This window comes from Trachurus japonicus, chromosome 6 (genome assembly GCF_045865225.1).
Source record: "Trachurus japonicus isolate A0001 chromosome 6, Traja_1.0".
In the NCBI taxonomy this organism is placed as follows: domain Eukaryota; kingdom Metazoa; phylum Chordata; class Actinopteri; order Carangiformes; family Carangidae; genus Trachurus; species Trachurus japonicus.
The window spans coordinates 33,359,049-33,381,632 of record NC_140912.1 but is presented as its reverse complement, the minus strand read 5'-3'; the positions used below and the strand labels follow the sequence as shown (position 1 = coordinate 33,381,632).

The 22,584-nt window shown below is 40.1% G+C and overlaps 2 protein-coding genes across 7 annotated transcripts in view; both read left to right on the top strand.

The window, feature by feature from the left end:
• Positions 1 to 6,157, top strand: part of cadps2 (Ca++-dependent secretion activator 2) — a 242,284-nt gene extending 236,127 nt beyond the window's left edge. For all 6 annotated transcript variants that reach the window (XM_085780267.1, XM_085780266.1, XM_085780265.1 and 3 more), the window contains 2 exons: positions 5,210 to 5,314; positions 5,968 to 6,157. In XM_085780267.1, the coding sequence (XP_085636393.1) occupies positions 5,210 to 5,314; positions 5,968 to 6,138 (276 nt within the window). In that variant the 3' untranslated portion in view covers positions 6,139 to 6,157. The remainder of the gene's footprint in view (positions 1 to 5,209; positions 5,315 to 5,967) is intronic.
• Positions 6,158 to 16,962: 10,805 nt separating this feature from the next.
• The window catches only part of fezf1 (FEZ family zinc finger 1), an 8,378-nt gene continuing 2,756 nt past the window's right edge, over positions 16,963 to 22,584 (top strand). Inside the window, exons 1-3 of the mRNA XM_085780498.1 lie at positions 16,963 to 17,811; positions 19,930 to 20,064; positions 21,651 to 21,783. Coding sequence (XP_085636624.1) covers positions 16,963 to 17,811; positions 19,930 to 20,064; positions 21,651 to 21,783 — 1,117 coding nt within the window. The remainder of the gene's footprint in view (positions 17,812 to 19,929; positions 20,065 to 21,650; positions 21,784 to 22,584) is intronic.

The window sequence follows — 22,584 nt, the reverse complement described above, 5'->3', positions numbered from 1 at the left end:
AGCTCATTTAAAAGGTGAGTTTTAAGCATGGTCTTGTATGTTGGGAGGTGTGTGCAGATACGGATGGGTTGGGGGCAGCGATGGAAAAGGCTCAGTCCCCCCAATGTATCTCATTTTATAAAACATCTTTTCATTTAAAATGAGATTTTAAATTCTCTACTTCAACAAAAATAATCATTATTGTCAATTATTTGAATGACATGAGGGAATACCCCCCTCTCATCATATAGATATTTCTCCCTGACCCACAATGCCGTGCAGCCCCTCCCTCCCCCTCCCTCCTCCTCCAACATATTCCCTCCATCTGTTTTCACTCTCGTCCTCTAATTGGCTCAATTAAGGAGCGCCTTCGTACTCAATTTCCACGACAGTTAACGCCGCTCGCGAGGGAAACGTCAGGCGGCTGATTAGTCGCTCGGAGGAAAAGTCTGAAATAAACCGCTGACTGAGGAGGAGGAGGAGGAGGAAGAGGAGGAGGAGCAGCAGCAAATATCATCCGGTAATTTCAACATCCTCAAGTATCAATTGACCCACATCTGAGAATAAAAACCATTAGTGAGGAGAAAGAAAGAAGGAAAAAGAGATGATGGAGGGTCTCAAACCGTCCTCATGCTCCTCTGAGGGATCATTGATATCAATATTAGTATTTGGTGATTATTCATCTGGAGTTTCAGTCATTAAACTCAATGTTTAGATTAGTTTCAGTGAACAAAGCTCTACATTTATTAAAAAACATCTAAACAAACCCCTTGGTTAATCCCCTGTCTTCCATCTGTCTACGTCAGGTTTCAGATATTTGGGTTTTTAATATAACACAAACATTTCCTGAGCTATATATATATAAAAAAAAAAAACATTGTACCTCTCATCAATTAACTAAACTAAAAGACGATCTACTACTAATCTCTCACTGGCAGGAAAGATCAACTGCATAAAAATGAACATTTCCCCCCGATCCCTCGACCTTCTTCACTGTCCCACTATATTTCTCCTATAATAATAAGGGCTTAAGACCCTGGAATACAAAAAAACATCTAAACATTGAACCTTCATCAGGTCTAAACTTGTGTTTGTTATTTTCTAAATACATGAATTGAAATTTCAGGGTTGGATTCATGTTTCCTGATCATTTTTTCACTATTTTTGCGTATCCTACGTGATGTATACTGTAGACATGATGACAGCAGACAGTGTTGATCAAATTATCATTGATCTCACTGACAGTTCAGCTTTTAATTACAGATATAGACACGGTGGTGGACACACTGATCTATGGTCAAAGCTCTGTTAGTTCCATGTGGCGCAAATTACATTTAAGATGAATTTTTACAAGTTAAAATGTTTCAGTGAAGAGGAACCTTGAAGTTCTGCAGCTCATTGACACACAGAGAAACCTCAAGCTACAAGCTACAATGCTAACAGACAAATCAATGAGAACAAAAGAAACATGAAGAATGTAAAAGTGAGATGGCGTCTAGTTCTGGTTCTGGTTCTGGTTCTGGTTCTGGTCTTCATCCACATGTTTCTGAGGAAGGATTAAAGGGATAGTTCACTCAAAATTGAAATTTCACTCATTATCTCCTCCCCCTCATGTCGACTAAGGGCCGTGGCTTCTCTGAGTCACAGGGGGTCTTGGCGTAGCAGTGCATGTCCATATAACGGTTGCAAATGGATACCAACTGTCTTCATAGCATCCAAATACCTCCATGCTGCTCGTATGTAATGTCCGTCTTGTATTGAAGCCCCGATTCGTCACATTTGACGAACCAGGAAGAGGAGCTTCCGCTACAAACAAGCTTGAAATATAGACTTATTTAATTTTTTTCGGGACAATTTCTCATTTCAGGGCTTCAATACAAGACAGACATTACATACGAGCAGCATGGAGGTATTTGGATGTTTTTTGGTGTGTCTTTTTGTTACAAAGACAGTTGGTATCCATTTGCAACCGTTATATGGACATGCACTGCTACGCCGAGACCCCCTGTAACTCAGAGAAGCCACGGAGGACTCTGAAACTTCTCCCAGCCCTTAGTCCACATGAGGGGGAGGAGATAATGAGTGAAATTTCAATTTTGGGTGAACTATCACTTTAAAAACTCTTTAATTAAAAAGTTGTTTCTCTGCAGAATGTCAGACAGTCACAGTCACAAGGTTTCAACACAAACAAAGTCCCTGGATTATAAAATCCACATCGACCTCGTTAAGTTTAAGTTGAGTCTCTGACCCCAAAACCTTCAGATCTCTGACCTCCAGTCTGTTTTCTATTTGATCCTTTCACTATAAAACATATTTAACTGCCATAAAGTCATGCACATTATTATTAAAACCTTTAATATCAACATATTAATATCATCAACAACATAAAGCATTAGAAACTTCACCCAGTCGACACCGGGGCCGTGAAACGTTTGACATCTGATTGTGGATCAGTCTCTGTGAAGCAGCAGAGTGAGAGTCCCTCTGAACAAACATCCTGTGCTTATTCATTTTGGGGCAGAACTGATTAAACTTGAACTGTCGCTGCCGAGGTAACGTACAATTTATTTTTTGTGTGTGCTTGGTTGACATTTAACTAGTTTGAAGGTAAAACCGCTTCACAGTTTGGAGGTAATTACGCGGCGGCGACGGCGCTCTCACAATACCCTGGATTCAAATATTTGCGTGACCCCAGAATGATCACGGACGTGTTTTGACTTTTGTCAAGTGCATGAAAATAACCTCTGGACTGTTTTTCTCTCTTTAAACTGGAAGGTAATTACAGTCCTTGTCAGTAGTGAAATTAAGTCTGTCCACGGCCGCTGCAGCAGATCTGAATATTACAGGTCATTACTGTGTCAGAGCCGCGGCCCCGGGCGAGACGGGCCTTCTTGTCTTCTTGTCTGACTGCCAACACAATACAGAAAAAAACCTCATGTGTGCATTTTACCAGCCGCCTGCTGAATGCCGATATAAGTGAGGATCAGTCTTCAGGTGAGGGAAGGTGCGTTTGATTCCTCTGGTGGCAGGAGGAGAGTTTAATGAAGATTACAAAGATGGAACATGATTTTATTTTTTTATTTTTTCATTGTTTCCTCCTTTTAAAGTTCAAAGTCGAGTCACGGACCCTTCCCCCCCGACGAGCAGCATTCACAAAGTTTCCCAGTAAATCGGTGCCTTTTGAATAAGTAAATGTGTTGGTCCTCTTTGAGTTTCATCTGACCCGATGTTGTTGTCGTGTCGACGAGCAGCGAGGCGTCTCAGCAGCCGGCAGCCGGCAATCACTTCCAACCGTCTGTAGGCAAAGGAACGCGCTGTGACCGTCCTTACCTGAAAGCCGTCTGTAACATCGTTGACATGAGGTTTTATATACGTGTTCTTTTTGAGGATGTTGAAGTCTGAGCAATCAATCGCCCTCGTTTTGACGCTTCACTTCAAAGGGTTAGGGTTTCACAACATCTGACATTTGTGGTTGATTTGAGTTTAATTTGTCTCTTGATAAAACTTGAAGAAAACAGTCGGTGCGTTTCCATGACGTCGTGTCGGTCGGACTGAAACCAGACTTTTAACATCCATCCATGTTAAACACATGAGTTCAACTGAGATTGTACTGAATCCAGTTTCTCACAGACGGACCAACACAAGGTGCTCAGAGCTTCACAGGTCTTTCAACATTTTGTCAAATTGGTCCATTGCCATAACCCCTATAGTCACAGCAGTAGATTCGTTACCTTTAATTGTCGGTGCAAGCTATTTTTAGAACGGCGGAGCAGAGCCGTGAGCTGCTCAGAGCTACGCTACGGAGGCTCATTATGGGATTTCTTGGTTTCCCTCATCAAACTCATCAAATACACAATCCAACAACTCCACAACGCTCTGGTGGACAAGTTGTGACCTGCACATTCACCACGCTATGAGATAATAACACAACGTTACCACACAGAGTTGTTTTAGAGGGAAATTCATGCAAAACCGCTGATGCGTGTTGCCTTCAGGGACAGTTTTTCAGCAAGCAGTCTCTGCAATTTTACAATCTGGAGCTTATTTCTAGCATAAAATACAATCATATACTCACCCAGATAACTTTGGTGTCATTACAAGTCGTTCCGACGAAATGAGCTCCAGCCGAGAGCCGCGTATATCCGTATAATGCGAGAAGACGGGGCACGCAATGCACATTATCTGCAGAGAAACTCCTTCATTTCACCAATATTTAGTTCTGATAGGCTAGTGCTATTCCCCTCTGAGTCCGGGGTTAGCTGTTATCAACATCCGGGGTCTGTAGGTTGACCTACTGACCTCTGACCTGGATGATGTCATCTCTGAGCGCTGCACAGCGTGGCTTGTTGCTACTGCTAATGCTACGGTTCGTTTCTGCGTGTTTCTGACTTGTCAGAACAAAATGAGCAGCTGGATGAAGTTCAGCTTCCACAGGCTTCCTCTCCTCAACCTGGACTCACTAAAGCTCCGGCTGGTTGAGATAAAAATGGACCCAAATGCCGAAGCGGAATGATTATTATCAGAATGATCCAGGTCAGAGGTCAGTAGGTCAACCTACAGACCCCGGATGTTGATAACAGCTAACCCCGGACTCAGAGGGGAATAGCACTAGCCTATCAGAACTAAATATTGGTGAAATGAAGGAGTTTCTCTGCAGATAATGTGTTATTTAGAGGCTGCATTCTGCTGCCCTGTAGACTCCATTATACGGATATACGCGGCTCTCGGCTGGAGCTCATTTCATCACAACCACTTGTAATGACACCAAAGTTATCTGGGGGAGGAAATGATCGGATTTTATGCTAGAAATAAGGTCCAGATTGTAAAAAACGGCAATTCCCCTTTAAATGCAGCCTCTGAAATGAAGAGGAAACTCCCCAACGTCTGTTTTTCTGCCACTGTTTCACTTGCTTTAAGGATTATTAAGCGTTTATGCCTTTTTTTTTTATAACCTGGGTTTTACTTTTATAGATTCATCCATTTGCTCTGTTGGTTTTCATTCTTCACCCCAACTGAAAAGCTGTGAGATGTTCAGCACCATGGTAACAAACCTAAAAAAATTTAAAAAAAAAAAGGAGTCCAGTGGGTCTAGAAAACAAGTAGTCGACCAATTTATGTCGATGTCAGAGATCCTGAAAATCTAGATGATAAATATTGAAAGAAAACGGGAAGTGTGTCAGTAAACATCTCGTAATGTGAGTGTGTGTTTGTGTGTGTTTGCTTCTTACAGCAATGGTACACGGGCTCCATGAAGGCGGTGTGTGTTTGGTTGACTGACAGACTGGACCTGCAGCTCCACATGTACCAGCTGAAAACACTCATCAAGATTGTGAAGGTAAAAACAACATCAGAGAGAGAAAAGAAAGAAAAGAAGGGATGTCAATCTGCATGCGTTTTACTTTTACCTTCCTGATCCTTTTGTTAGTCGTGTGAAAAGAGCGGCAGTGGGTGATTCTGAGACCGATTCATTAAAAAGAAAACATATGTTGTAGATTGATTGTGTAGAAACAGTGAGATTTGACGACGTTGAGGGAATGATAATAAAGACAAATCACAGCAGACTGAGGCGTCCTTGAAGGCAGCAGCAGCAGCAGCAGAGGTGTGAAGAGGCAGCGAGAGAGAAAAAACTGCTCAAATTGTGTGGCGCTGCCGTTTTTTTTTTGTCTTTTCATAGTTTGCTAATGTACAGAGACGCGCTAGTTAAACTTGAAAGCAACATGACTGTAACAAGGAATGATAATGGCTTCTGACTGAAGGTAAAACCCCCCTCTCGGTCGCCTCGGCCTGCCTTCCCCGGGCCCGGCACATAAAAGATTCAGCTCGTCCTTCAGACTCAATCTTCCCGCTTTTGTCCTTCCGATCGGCAAACAGCAGACGCCTCCTCCGGCTCGCTGCATTCCTAAGATGTTCTCTCTGTTTTTCCCTCCCTTCCCTTCTCCCTTTACCTCCCTCCCTCCCTCCCTCCCTCCCTCCCTCCCACCTCGACAGAAGACCTACCGTGACTTCAGGCTGCAGGGCGTCCTGGACGGCACGCTCAACAGCAAGAGCTACGAGACCGTCTACAACCGGCTGACGGTGGAGGAGGCCACGGCGGCCGTGAAGGCGGGCGACGGCCTGCAGGGCATCAGCATGAGAGACAGTGATGAGGAGGACGACTAAACACACACACACACACACACGCTAAAACACACACACACCTGACCTTTCCCTCACACACAATTGTTTGCTACCTGACCGTCGCCCTCTCTAACAGATCAACACCGGTCTGACTGTGACCTGAAACTAAAACACATTTGAGGGATAGTTCACCTAAAATTCAAATTTCACTCATTATCTCCTCCCCCTCATGTGGACTAAGGGCTGGGAGAAGTTTCAGAGTCCTCCGTGGCTTCTCTGTGTTACAGGGGGTCTCGGCGTAGCAGTGCAATAACGGTTGCAAATGGATACCAACTGTCTTCGTAACAAAAAAACACACCAAAAATATCCAAATACCTCCATAGTGCTCGTGTGTAATGTCCGTCTTGTATTGAAACCCCAAAATGTGAAATTGTCCTGAAAAAAATTAAATAAGTCTATATTTCAAGCTTGTTTTGTAGCAGAAGCTCCTCTTCCCAGTTCATCCAAATTTGACGAACCGGGAAGAGGAGCTTCGAGAAGCTTCCGCTACAAAACAAGCTTGAAATATAGACTTATTTAATTTTTTTCGGGACAATTTTGCATTTCGGGGCTTCAATACAAGAGGGACATTACATACGAGCAGCATGGAGGTATTTGGATGTTTTTTGGTGTGTCTTTTTGTTACGAAGACAGTTGGTATCCATTTGCAACCGTTATATGGACATGCACTGCTACGCCGAGACCCCCTGTAACTCAGAGAAGCCACGGAGGACTCTGAAACTTCTCCCAGCCCTTAGTCCACATGAGGGGGAGGAGATAATGAGTGAAATTTCAATTTTGAGTGAACTATCCCTTTAAATACAATTCAATATTAGCATTATTGGAATTTGTCGCTGGTTTAAATGAGATATATTATACTAAAGTTGGCTAGTGTGTTACGTTTTCTCCACTCAGTCTTCAATAAAAAACTAAAGACGAAAAATTATTGAAGAATAATAAGAAAAAACAGGTTTGGCTGCTCAGGAAAACCACCATGCAATATTAACAACAGAAAGTTAGGCGAATATTAGCTGAAGTTAGCATGCCTTGTAATTGACGTATTTTCACTACTCAGTCTTACTCTTAAAATTAAAACACAAGAAACCTGAGACCAAAGTTCAGAGTCCAGCTGAGTTATGAACTCAACTCAATTGTAAGTAAACACATTTTGTGTTATATTAGCTCAATGGCTAATATTATCCTGCTAGCTAACAGAAAAGGTCAGAATTGTTACCAAAAATGTACAATTAGGTTGTGACAAACAATAAATATAATTTAATGTTAGTTGAACTAGAAAATGTACTAGAAAATAGGAAAGGTTATCTTAGCTAGCTTAAGCTAGCATGCCATGTTCGACGAGATAATAAACAAAACAAGAGGAGTTAGGCTAACACTTGCTAGTAAATAATGTTGTGTATTTTCTCCATGTTAAAAATCCCGAATAGATAAACTTAAATAAAACGGGAGAAAGTAAGCAAAGATCAAAGATCAAAACTACAAGACAAAAAAGCTTCTCCGTAACCCCACAACAAGTTAAGCTAACGCGAGCTAACATGTAATGCTAAAGCATTTTCTCCTTAATTCTTTTTAACTCAGTCATACTGAAGAATAACATTTCTGAAATTTTAAAGTGGACAGACATTAACAGAGTTTGGCTGGTCTCATATTCGTATCAATGTTGTTATTACGGCTCTAATATGAATGCAGCGTTACTAGCTTAACGGCTAACATTATCCGTCTAGCTAACGGACAAGGACAGCTGTTAGCCTACTACAGAAATACAATCAGGTCATGGTGAATAAATCTGTGATATTACTGATATTTGTTACAGTCGGAGTTTTAAAACTATATTTACAATCAAGTCCCACTGCAAATCCAGCTGCTACTGAGGTTTTTTGACCAACAATGAAGGTCTGTCGTAGGTAAACTAACGACCTAGCAATGTTTTCGTCCAGTTCTGTTCTGATTAATGTTTTAGTCGAACATGTAAGATGTTTTTATGCTTTTTTTTCTCCAAAAAGTAAAACTGTGAAAGAGAAAAGATAAAATCGAAAACGTCGTTACCATAGTGATCAGTTGAGAGGTGACGCTCAGGTAGTGACACGCCCACTTTCACCACCGCCGACCTGTCACATGCTCATCGCTCAGACACTTACATGTTGAAACAAACGTACATGAGTCCGAATGTACGTAACGCCAGAGACAGGAAGTGGCGGCGCGGCGCGGCGAGGCGTCCAGACGCTCCGGACCGGACTGTGGCGAGCCGAGCCGAGACGAGCCTCGCTAAGCCCCGCCCCCCTCCGCGTGCAGCCATACTACTATGATTGATGTCACTTTGTACAGTCGAGCTCAGCGATTGCCGTTAGTGCAACTCCTTCCTGTTTGGTTTTCATCCTCAGTCGTAGCTCATTGTTGAAGCTTGAGGCGACGCCGCTGCTGCTTTTTATTTTATTTTATTTTATTTTATTTTATTTTATTTTTTTAATCACATTCCTAGCGCCAATGAAAATCCACTGGAAGAGTTTTATTTTTATTTAACAGGAGGTTTGGGATACTGAACCGGTGGTTTTATCAAAGCTTTCATTCTCCTCACCTGTGTTTTTCTTTTGTTTGTTCGTTGGTTTAACTTCATAAAACAACCGAAGATGTTTCTGACCAGCAGCCCGACGCCATCACAGCACCTCAGTACTTGAAGTTCAGTTCAATAACCGCAAGAAGTAGCTTTAATTGGCTTTAATCAGCGATGGTTATGACCTAAAACCTCCTGATCTGATTGGTTCATATTCAAATACCAGACCAATCTTTGCTGGTTTGTCCTTTAGCGTTGATCCTGGAGACACAAACCAAACAACTGGTCTTTGCTTTTATTGACCTTCACTACAGGATCTTTGTGTTTCCAGTTGACCAACCTTATACCCAAACCTTAAAGGGGTAGTTTTAACATTTTGGCAAATTGGCCCATTGCCATAATCCCTATAGTCATAGCAGTAGGTTCGTTACCTTTAATTGTCGGTGCAAGCTATTTTTAGAACGGTGGAGCAGAGCCGTGAGCTGCTCAACGGAGGCTCATGGGATTTCTTGGTTTCCCTCATCGAACTCATCAAATACACAATCCAACAACTCCACAACGCTCTGGTGGACAAGTTGTGAGCTGCACATTCACCACGCTATGAGATAATAACACAACGTTACCACACAGAGTTGTTTTAGAGGGAGATTTGATGCAAAACCGCTGATGCGTGTTGCCTTCAGGGACAGTTTTTCCATCAAGAGGTCTCTGTATTTCCCTCTAAAACAACTCTGTCTGGTAACGTTGTGTTATTATCTCATAGTGTGATGAATGTGCAGGTCACAACTTGTCCACCAGAGCGTTGTGGAGTTGTTGGATTGTGTATTTGATGAGTTTGATGAGGGAAACCGATTAAGAAATCCCATAATGAGCCTCCGTAGCGTAGCTCTGAGCAGCTCACGGCTCTGCTCTGCCGTTCTAAAAATAGCTTACACCGACAATTAAAGGTAACGAACCTACTGCTATGACTATAGGGATTATGGCAATGGGTCAATTTGCTAAAATGTTGAACTATCGCTTTAAGGGATGACTAGTTCACAGTTTGTCCATAGTTTCCGTCAGTATCATTGTCCCTCTATGAAGGACGAACGATCAGACAGACTGGAAACAAACCAACAGTTCATTCATCTAAATCAATGCAGTGAAGTGAAACCTGCAACTGTGGCCTTCAGGACGACAGGAAAACAGAAAACTCGTCTGATCGGTCAAAGTTGAGGGCGATGAGTCGACTTATGCATGTTTTCAATACACAGTTTGAGTTTGTTTCCAACCTGACTGCTCCTTCGTCTTCACCTGTTGGACAGCAACCGACAGATTTGACGCCCAAAAGCTACAAAAACATCACCCAGATTATTATTATAAACCACCATTAACCTTCATTAACTCCAGTCTTTAGCCACAGCCGTAGTTGCCAAGCGTTGATGACCGTGTCACGTTCAAGAACTCTGACAGAACGGAGGATTTCTCATTCATTCATTCAGTCATTCATTCAGTGCCATGTTGTTTTTCAGGATTCAACCTTCAGGTAAAAAAAACCAAGAAAAACCAGACAGTTCTTCATCTCTGAATGTTTGATGTTCAGTGTCTTAGATCACAGCTCCACGCTGACTCAATGTTGCTGCGCTGCTGCTGTCGTTTCTCAATCTGCACCGCGTCCTCAGGTGGTACGAGATGCAAAAAAAACACACACACACGATCTATTTCTACAGGTCTGAGTTCTGCTGTGAAACGGGGCGAAACGCGACGGTGTGTGTAAAGGTGTCGGGACAGGAAGTGAAAGTGGGGAACGGTTTGTGAGGAGCGCGACTACACGCCGGTGTAGTTTCATCTCTGTTCATTGTGATATTTTACTTGTTGTGAAGATTTTCTATTGAGCTGTAGCGTGGTATATGGTCGTACCGCCTGATGTGCATCATATCCAACGTCGATCAAAGTCTTAGAAACGCGCCGACGCACTGAAAAGGTCCAGACTCCACTGTTTTTATTGTTTAGTTTTTGGTTTTTTAACAGTAAAATCACTTGTCTTTTAATCCGATTACCGTTGTCGTTGAATCTGATTGGCTGTGAGCGAACGAAGCAGCGTGTCGTTCGTTTGTTTGCGTGTTTTTATCTGTGAATGGAGCGTCGGCCTTCTGTCCGGTCCAGTTTGTGTCAGTGCAGTTGAAAAGGCCAAAAACCCTGAAGGACAAAAATCTATTTGAAGAAGTATATTTATATCGTCTGATTATTGTGCACCTGTTTTTGTTCAGGTGTCTGATCTCAGTGTCTCTATTAAAGTGTTTTTAAAGCAACTCTGGTCTCACTCTCTGGCTTTTATTCTCTCAAACAAGGACTGTTTCAAAATAAAAGCTTGTGTTTCGTTTGAACATTAAAGGGATAGTATCATTTTTTTTTAAGTGGGGTTGTATGATCTACAAATAGCCCCTAAGTACTTTAATTGCAGTAGAAGACTCTCTGCACTCCTCCCGTTAGCAACGCCAGCCCATAATAGCCCTGCCCAGAGATTTACAACATACAGTGTTGTGAATGGACCCAAAGAAACGGCCTATTTTCACGGCCTAAAAGAGGTTTTACCTGAAAAAAAATACACAGTTCCATTGTTCACTATAATATAATAAAAACACAGTTTTTATTTGGACCTAACTAACTGCTGATCGGCGGGCGCTAACCCTGGGCGGAGGGATACGTGAGTTGGTTAGGTCCAAATAAAAACTGTGTTTTTCCTGAACTTTGAAGGGCTGGAAAAAATTATATTATAGTGAACAATGGAACTGTGTATTTTTTTTTCAGGTAAAACCTCTTTTAGGCCGTGAAAATAGGCCGTTTCTTTGGGTCTGATCACAACACTGTATGTTGTAAATCTCTGGGCAGGGCTATTATGGGCTGGCGTTGCTAACGGGAGGAGTGCAGAGAGTCTTCTACTGCAATTAAAGTACTTAGGGGCTATTTGGAGATCACACAACCCCACTTTTAAAAAAATGCTACTATCCCTTTAAAGACACTTGTGTTCACATTGTAGCATCAACAACATTTTACATGATGTTAGAAGGTTTAAACTGAGCTATTTGGCCAGAAGTCTGTGGACACCGATGGAGGAACCACTTCCTGGTTCAACATGGAAACAACTCGACCTCGACCAACTGGAACATCTGCAGCTTCAACATCTGCAACGTGGAGCAGCTCATTGATGCAGCAGAACCATGGACGTTAATCTAAAATACACTGAAGTACATGGAGGCACCTAAACCTTAAACTGTCTTTAAAGGGATAGTTTAACATTTTGGCAAATTGGCCCATCGCCATAACCCCTATAGTCATAGCAGTAGGTTCGTTACCTTTATTTGTCGGTGCAAGCTGTTTTTAGAACGGCGGAGCAGAGCCGTGAGCTGCTCAGAGCTACGCTACGGAGGCTCATGGGATTTCTTGGTTTCCCTCATCAAACTCATCAAATACACAATCCAACAACTCCACAACGCTCTGGTGGACAAGTTGTGAGCTGCACATTCACCACGCTATGAGATAATAACACAACGTTACCACACAGAGTTGTTTTAGAGGGAAATTCATGCAAAACCGCTGATGCGTGTTGCCTTCAGGGACCGTTTTTCATCAACAGTCTCTGAATTTCCCTCTAAAACAACTCTGTGTGGTAACGTTGTGTTATTATCTCATAGCGTGGTGAATGTGCAGCTCACAACTTGTCCACCAGAGCGTTGTGGAGTTGTTGGATTGTGTATTTGATGAGTTTGATGAGGGAAACCAAGAAATCCCATAATGAGCCTCCGTAGCGTAGCTCTGAGCAGCTCACGGCTCTGCTCCGCCGCTCTAAAAATAGCTTGCACTGACAATTAAAGGTAACGAACCTACATATTGATGAACACTGTTGGGTAAATATGTGGGATTGTAGCCAAGTGGCTCATTTCCATCCAGTCCCATTGGCAGGTTGATGTTAGACATAAAAACAATGAAGATAAAAGCACAAGAGGCAGGACTAGGACAATAGAAGAATGCATCATGATAACACCTTGACATCTTACACATACAGATATATGACATGGACAACATATGTATGTTATAGTATAATATATGTAAGGGGACCAAGAGATTACAGAACAGTTATAAAGTGCTACAGTGCTAATTAAAGTGCTAAAGTGACGAGTGCAAGATTACATTTATTCTGATTACACAATGCCCCAATAAAGTGCAGGATGGATTTCCTGCATGTCATTCCCCCTCTCTCTGCCTCCCCCTTTCCTGTCTATCTCTACTATGTGCTAGCAAATAAAGGCAAAAAAAAGCCAAAATATATACTTAAAAAAAAGAAAGAAACTGCACTATGCCCATGGCACATGCAGATGTGTGTTTAGTCTAATATTGTACTAAATTTGTACATAAATGTATTATGTAGATGGTTCACAGGAACATTAAAGAGAAAACTAAAGATAGTCAGATACATTTATAAAGTATGTGAAGAATAAAAGCACAAATAGTCACAAACCTACATATCACCATTGTTTAAAACGACATGAATATCCCTTAAAGCTGCTTTTAAATCACCTTAAGGAAAACCCTTAAAATGGTCACAGGAACAGTTTCTTCATTTATCGATTTAGTTTTGTGGCTCAGAGGTTTTAAAGCTTCTCATTAAAATGATTCACTGATAATCTGTAGAAATATTTATCGTCTGTGTCTCTTTAATCTGACAGGTTAGAGATTTTTAAGGTTTTTCTGTTCGACCAATCAGCTGATGTTCTCTCTCTTCCATTGAAATGAATGAGCATCAAATGTTTTCCCTCCAAAATAAAACAGTCCTGCTGCAGAAACACAAGAGAGGGAGAGAGGGCATTATTTCATTATTAATTCATTATTATAATGAATCATTATTTTTATTTGCTCCATTGTGGTTCAATCTGAGGTCCAGCAAAAAAAAAAAAAAGATTATTTGTTAATGTCTATGAAGTAATTTCAAAATAAAAGACACAAGTCAGTTAAAATGTTCTGATTTGATCAGATTAGAGGTTTTATTTCAAAAATATATAAATGTCTCTGAAAAGAAGAAAAAGCTCTAATTTAAATGTCATTATAAAGAGAATAAATGAAGTGAAACAGGTCAAGGTTTAAACCTAAAGGCCTCAGACGCTGCTTCACATGTTTCTGCTCCAGATTCTTATGTACAGCACTTTGGTCGACTGAGGTTGTTTTAAATGTGCTCTATAAATAAACTGTGACTTGACAATTGACAATAATAATAATAATAATAATAATAATATTAACACCTTTTGTCTTTTGCATTTAACCTGATCATGTTCCTGTGGATTTTTATTGATCCACTGGTTGTTCACACTGACATGAAGCTCCGGCCTGAGGTTCATTTACTGTTTTTATTTTATTTTGTTTCATTTATTCATCATTATCATTATTATTATTACATATCAGTCAGTGTTGTCTTTATTCACATTAGGTTTGTGTAATAATGATGATGAACCTCAATAATAATAAAATGATCAATCTATTATTATTAATCATGTAGAAACACAACCCGTGACTCTAGTGCAGGATAAGCGGTATAGAAAATGAATGAATGAATGAATGAATGAATGTAGAAACACAGTGAATGTTCCTGTAATAAATGTTTATGAACGAATTTCTAGTGTTGACTCAACACCAGAACATGTCATCCGTTTTATTTCTTCTATAATATTTTATATCAACACTGGAGGGAAAAAATGTTAAAAACCACTTCAGCTTTATAAAGCAGCATTTCATCCTAATAATTACAATAATAACAGTAATGAGATTATTTATGCAGCAGCTTTAAATGTTCAGAAATTGTTTGACATTAAAACAAATAATAAAATAAAAAACATGACCACGAGGACCCACAGAGGTCACGCGACAGTTTAAGGAGATAAAACAATAAAACACAAACTGAGATAAAAACAGTCAAACAGGAGCATCAGTGTCTTTAATACAAAACATTAAAACCTGAGTCCACAATTAATAAAAACTAATAAAAAGAAACGAAACAAACACAAACAAATGCGTGACATGTTAATAATGATAATAATTATTATTAATATTATAAGTTATTGCGGTTATTATATCAGTATAAATGAGCGTCCTTAGAATAAAACTGTAGATATTTATCTCCAGGCCTGTAGAGTCTCTGTGACCTCTGACCTCTGAACGAGCAACAAACATCCCATAATAACCCCTGAGTTATCTAAATATATATACATATCTTTATCTATACGTATATTTCTATTCTAGGGCTCGTGTTTCCTATTTTCCTCATTGTTCTTCATGACGCAGCTCATTCTGTGACCGTGAAAACTCAAACACACAGAATGAGAATCTTTATTTACACTCATTTATTAGTAGTAGTATAATATAATAACAACAATATTATTATTATATATATAGAGAGATATTTTTTAAAAGAGAAGAAAAGAAACATTAAAATGGAAACAGGGAGGTTTTTTGTTGGTGTTTGTTGTTGTTGTGTCTCTTCACCGTCACTTCTCTCCATCTTTTCTTCTACTCTTTGAGTTCATTCATTCATTCATCCATTTTTTTTTCTTTTTTTGTGCTTTATTTAGATGAGGTAGCGTGACAGCATCATAAAATTATAACCATAGACACACATAACATTACATACACTGAAAACTATAGGGAAACATATATAGACATACAGGAATGATGAGGGAATTAAAATAAATGAAAAAACAAAAAACATAATAATGAACATAAACAATAAACATTGCCAGAAATTCATATAAATAACATCCATTGTTCAAACAGATCGTTCTTAAAGAGAGGCTACATTGAATCTCTCAAAAATACAGTTCGTTTTCATGGCTTTTTATTTTATTTTTAATGTCTTTTATTATTGTTGCATATTGGTGAATTTCTTGGGTGGATTTGAATTCCGGCCTTTTCTTTTTATTTTATTTTATTTTTTTAGCAGTCTACCAGTTGTATTATTGTATTAATTCATTCATCCATTCATCTCGTCGATCTGCGGCTCCGCTTTCCTTCCTTCCTTCTGTCTGTCTGTGCGTAAAAGAGCGAGAGAGAGAGAGAAGAGAGAGAAGAGAGAAGTCTTGGATGTTTCACTCTCTCCGTCTCAGTGTGTGTGTGACGTCGTGCGTAAAAGTGGCAAAAGAAACAGAAAAAAAAAGCGCTCGGGTTAAAGTTTGTGTGTGATCATCCCTCCACAGATCGATGACTTCAAATCCACGTCCTGCTCCGCGTCTCCGTCTCTGATCCGTGCGTAAAAGGAAAAAAAAGGGGTAAAAAAGCGCCGAATCTGAATCTGCTGCTCCAAAAAACGCACTGACCCCGCGGCCGCTGCGCTGCGCATCGCGAGCCAAAAGGAAAAAAAAGAAAGAAAGAAAGAAAAAAAAGCACCACCACACACACACACACACACACACGAAGTGACGCGAAGCCACAACGAACGACGAGGAAGGAGACCTGCGGGATTTACCAAACACCTTCTTCTTCCAGTTGAGCAGGAGTCAGAGTCCTGCCAAGTAAAGGACAACCTCCTCTTCCTCTTCTCTCCTCCTCCTCCTCCTCCTCCTCCTCCTCCTCCAGCGGCGACAAGTGCAGAAGAGAATCGACGGAGGAAGAGAATTGAGCAAATTATCCACTTCTCTCCTCTTCTCTTCTCCCTCCTGGACGCGTATAACGATCCTGCATCGAGCCGCCGCCGCTGCTGCTGCTGCTGCTGTTATCTGATCTGTTCATCAATAAGCTATTGGAGGAAAAGAAGGGAAGGGAAGGGAACGGGAAGGGGGGAATCGGACCTGGAATCTGGACCTGGACCCGCCGCTGCATGCTCGCTCGGTGGTCCGGACGGAGCTACAGGGGGTTAGTTAGTGGTTGTAACCGAGCAGCAGCAGCAGTTCAACCCTCCACAACCTGCAGCTTCTTTCTTTTCTTTTCTTTTCTCTTCTCTCTTCTCTCTTCTCTCCAGCAGCTTCACCACTTCACTCCTAGTTAGTGTAGTTGTTGTGTAGTTGTTGTGTAGTTGTTGTTGTGTAGTGGATGTAGCCTACTGGCGGCGGGTGATGGACGGTCCCGGTCCCGGTGCTGTGCTGCGGCGCCCCGCGGGGCTCCACGGCGGCTCCCCCGGCAGCAGCAGCCGCCACCAGGCCGCTGACATGCTGCTCTCCTCCTCCACCTCCTCCTCCTCCTCCTCCTCTTCCTCCTCTAACACCACGAAGCCTCTCGCCTTCTCCATCGACCGCATCATGGCGCCGCGGACCACCCCGCCGGGACCAGGGTCGATGCCGCCTGGGCCGCCGGGGCCGCCTGGGCCGCTGCTGCCGCCGCTGCCCGGCTGGTTCCCTTCATCCAGACCGGAGCTGCACCACCACCACCACCGCTGCGTCATCCCGCTGCTGCCGCTGGGAATCGAACCGGGGCCCCACCACCACCACAGGATCAGCATCACTGGGCTCGAACCTGGACACTTCGACACTGCTGCTGCTGCTGCCGCCTCACCCGCTGACTTTTTGAGTTTTGGTTACTATAACAACAACAATGAAGCAGCGGCAGCATCGGACTCGGTGCAGCAGCAGCAACAGGCCGCCACAACCACCGCTGCTACCACCGCTACTGGTCACTACAAACTGTTCCGGCCCCGCGTGGTGGTCAACCAGTCCTCGTTTCCCGCCGTTTGTTACCTCAACTGCAGCAGCGCGAGCGCCGCGTTGGACGGTGTCGGGGGCTCGTGCGCTGCGCCGCAGTTCAACCTGCACCCGATGGCCTCGTACCTGCTGAGCGCGCGCCACAAAGCCTTCCTCGCGGCGGAGAAGAGCAGCAGCGGTAGTGGTGGTATTAGTAGTAGTATTAGTGGTAGTATCAGTAGTATTAGTAGTAGTAAAGAATACCCGGTCTCCCAGAACCAGATCCACATCCAGAACTACCTGAAGGAGCGGGACCAGGTTCGAGACCAGGTTCGAGACCAGATCCTCAGCGACAAGATCTTTATTAAAGGCTCCGCGGCGGCGGCGGCGGCGGCGGCTGCTGCTGCCCGGCTCAGCGGCGCCTGCCCCGGGAACAAGCCCAAGGTCTTCACCTGCGAAGTCTGCGGCAAGGTGAGGAGGGAGCAGGGAGGAGGGCCGTGAACGCACCACAGCGGCTGGATCTAATTCACTATGTTTTATTTTATTTTTTATTATCGGATCATAATATTGAGAGTTAAACTGTATGAGGAGATTTTAAACTTTATAAAAACAAACATTTAATCTTATTTTATTTATTTAAAAAAGGACAATGTAGCTACATTAATAACATCAGCTCTTTTCTCTTTTTAAGGGAGAGAAAAGAGGAAGCCCAATAACGTAAATGTACCGGGATTAGCAAGTAGCTATAATTTTCACCCGCAGTCCTCTGGCAGTTTACATAAAAAAATAAAAAATAAAAAAAAGATTTCATAACAATTAGACAGACACAGGTATAACAGGACAGACATAAACTCAGACACAGGTGAAATAAGACTGACAGTGTAAGAACTCGACAGAGCAAAACACCTACAAAGAAGTTCTGACAAACATTCAAGACAGGCAAGCTGTGGTGAACATCGTTGATATTGATCCTAAAAATCATTGATTCTTCTTAAAAATCGTCTCTAAATTCTGGTTTTGTTCATTAAAAAAAAAAGAATCACTGAGGATTAAACTGTGTCAGAATAAATATTTGTTTGTTTTATTGATTACATAGGCTATTGAAACTGGATCTAATACACTAGGCTATTGATTTTTTTTTTTTATCGGATCATAATATTGAGAGTTAAACTGTGTGAGGAGGTTTTAAACTTTATAAAAACATATAGATAGATATTGATCCTAAAAATCATTGATTCTTCTTAAAATCATCTCTAAATTCTGGTTTTGTTAATTTTAATAAAGATAATTGAAATAAATTAAGAATCACTAAACTGTCTGAATAAATATTTGTTTGTTTTATTGATTAAATAGGCCTATTGAAACTAATGAATTTAGATTTTCCTTTAGAATCCAATTCAGTTCAATTCAAAAAACTTTATAGTCTATGGCAAAGGACAGAAAATTGTCATTATTTGGGCTACAAACACCAATGTAAAAACTCACGTTAAAAAATGTCGCATAAAAGCTAAACAGGTAGCTACCTATTTTCATTTAAAATGTGCACTGCTGTGGGGATAAAGGAAAAACAATGATGATTTTAATCGCTCAGGTTTTTATATTGAATGTTTTTAAATCATATTTTATCTCATTCACAGAGAAGTTTAGTGTCAGATTCTTTATTTACAACACCTGAAAGCTTTAATGTTGTATTTGTAGGCTATTATTAATTAGCATTATTGTGTTTTTGAACGAGCAGCGACAATCAGAGGATTTTGTCGTTTTTTTTCTCTTTGTGACGTGTTTGAACGTCTCATTAAATGTCTCCACAGTCTATTAATGACCCCTGACACGTGATCTTTAATTAGACTCAATCTGATAATTAAAGGGCACGACACCCTTTTTTCTTTTACGCATCTCATTTAATCCTTTTTTTTTAACACTTTCTATTTTTATCTTAAAAGAACTAAACATAAAATGTAATTAACGTGATCTCAGAGGCGAATTCAAAGTCACATGTTTTTTTTTTAAATTAATCTTATTTAGATATTTTGTATTTATTTTAACAGTTGATTTATTTTTAATTAAGATATTATAAGGCCTATTCTGCCCTACAAAGGCAAAGTGCAACAGCTTTTTGTGTTTTTCACTGTCAGGTTTCCTTTAAGCATCAAATTATGAACAACTACCAAGTCTATAACTGATTAGATAAAGGTGGAAATGAATTAAATGTGTTTTGTAGTTTTGTAGTTTGTCTTTCTGACCAGTTTGGACCGTTTTATGGCAGATAGATTGCACTTTGCCTTGGTTTTACTCCAGTGGGATTATAGAGTAAATTATAGAATAAAAGTAGAAAATAGATACTGCACTTTGCCTAATTGGTTTCACTGTGTTTTTTTGGATGGACAGCAAAATAAAAAGCCCAATAACTCTGGATATTTTAGCAGTAGGCTACCAATATCACATTCTACCAGATTGAGGAGAATGTGCCTTTACACTTTTGAATGTTGTTTTAATGAAAATGAGTTTATTATTACTATTATTATCATCATTATTATAGTTATTGTCAATTAAACGTTGTAATTATTGTTATTATTATTATTTTCTCAGGTGTTCAACGCGCACTACAACCTGACCCGTCACATGCCCGTGCACACCGGCGCGCGGCCGTTCGTGTGTAAGGTTTGCGGTAAAGGCTTCAGACAGGCGAGCACGTTGTGTCGACACAAGATCATCCACACTCAGGTTGGTACAGTAGCTGCACGCTGCTGCTGCTGGTTGGTTGGTTGGTTTGTTTACCTGTCGACTCATCAGCTTTAACTCTGTTGATCTCTGATGTTTCTGCTGATCAATGAGTTTTATTTTTTTATTCCTTATCGATCATTTTCATCATCAAATCCTGATAAAGATTAAGATTAAGATGCTTTACTGTCATTGTATAGTATCATACAACGACATTTCCATTTGAGGGCATTCCCACATACCCATAGCAGCATTTAAAATACTACTACTACTAATAATAACCTAAAAGCCTAAGCAATAAATACTAAAAACCATTCCAACAGGGCTTTCTGAAAGAGACGAACTCTGTTGTGGAAAAACAAACTTTATTTTTCTATTTTCTTCCCCCAGTTATTGATAAATAACTAAGTTAACCCAACCCTGTTATAGCTATAATCGATCTGTTAATAGGCTGTATACCTGAAAGCCAAGGTTGAACCTGTCGATCAATAACAAGAAGCTTCACGTTTGACTTTAAAACCTCATTTAATTGAATTTTTTATTATTTATCATCTATTATAGGTTATAATTTGGTGATGTGCTATTTGTTTTAATTGATGTAGCTGTTTGAAGAGTAAGAACATGAACCGTTCATGAGTTTCTACAACCTCAAATATAGGCTAAAGTTAATAAAATAAAGTTAATAAAATATAAAATCGAGCTGTTTAAACATTTTAAATCTGAACATGTTTCTAGTTTGTTTTAATCCACCTGCAGCCTGTATATAATATTATTGGCCATGACGTTGATGCGCTGCAGCTTCACGTTGGTCCCGTTGGTTCGTGATGCACGAGCTCCTCCTGTAGTTTCCTCTGAGACGTTCAGGGACACTCGGTTCATCTCAGTTAGTTTCAATGAGCTTCAATCCTTTTTTCTTTTTTTTAACAAACTTTATTATCAAATTTGAAACATACAAACATGAAACAACACTAAAGTACAGAGAGTGCATAATAGCCTACATATAGCAGAGCTTGACAAAAATAAGAAAATGACATAATAAATGAATTAAGATGCATATCCAGAAGGATGATTATGAACTATAAAGAGCCAGAAAATAAATATATGCAAAAAAAAAGGAAAAACAAAACAAAAACAGTAGAGATTTGATCTAATATGGACCATAATCAAACCAAAAAAGATTTAAGTTGCACATAAAATAAAGTTTTATTTGGCGTAGCCTGGAGAAATCTGGCTTTGTGTATGTGGAATTTACCCAACAGACACAGCAATTTTATTACGTTTATATTAGTAACTTCCTTGTTTTTCTATTCAACATTTAAGAATAAGACCATACTTTCAGTAATAGTGATGAACTTTATGAGATTCCCAAATCAATAAAGACATTTGAGACCAAAAATGAGTAGCATAGGGACATCCATAAAACAAATGAGAGAAAATGAGCTTCAATCCGCTTCATTATACTAAAGTGCAGGGAAAACAATAGTTAGAAAAGAAAAAAAACTGTTTCTTTTCTCTCTTTTTTTTAATAATAACTGTTATTTGATGTATTTTTTTAAATTTTTTTAAAAAACTTTCTTCTCTTTCTGCAGGAAAAACCGCACAAGTGCAACCAGTGCGGGAAAGCCTTCAACCGCAGCTCCACGCTCAACACGCACACACGCATCCACGCCGGATACAAACCGTTCGTGTGCGAGTTCTGCGGGAAAGGATTTCATCAGAAAGGTACGACACACACACACACACACACACACACACACACACACACACACACACACACACACACACACACACACACACACATTTTGCATATTCATAATGAGCCTAAACTGTCACGTGACACACTTGATCTATTATTAGGCTAATTAATTAATTAATTAATTGACATAATGAGCTCAATAGGAATCTATAGCCTACTGCAACTACCATTAATAATAATAGTGATAATAATAAGACAAATAATAAAGGAAGCAAAATCAGTTTTATACTAAATTAATGTAATAAATTAATTCATTTAAACATGTTTTATGGATTAAAATCAATAGAAATATGAAATCATTATGTCTGTTGTTGCAGCTGCAGCTTTTTCAACCAGGGATTTTTATAAAAAACTCAAAATATTACAGTAAATATATTGAAAATCAAAACTAAAATGCTCCTGATGCAAAATGACATGTTTTATATATTGATTATAGATATTTATATTGATGTATGGATGTGGTTGGCTTTACCGCTGCTGCTTATGTTTCCTTATAGATACATGTCATCAAAATCTATGTGTTTATTATATTTTATATTAATTATATAAAGTAACTGAAGCCGACAGATTAATAATGTGGAGTAAATTGAGTAAAATATTGACTTTTCAGGTGTAGAAACATGTAGTAAATGTTCTCATAGTGACATTTCACCATTTATACGAACGTTATCGCACTTAATTTAAACATTTGTCATCAGATTGATGTTTGATTTTAATGTTTTTATTTCTAATAGGCTAATTATGGTCAAATCAAAGAATTAGAGAAG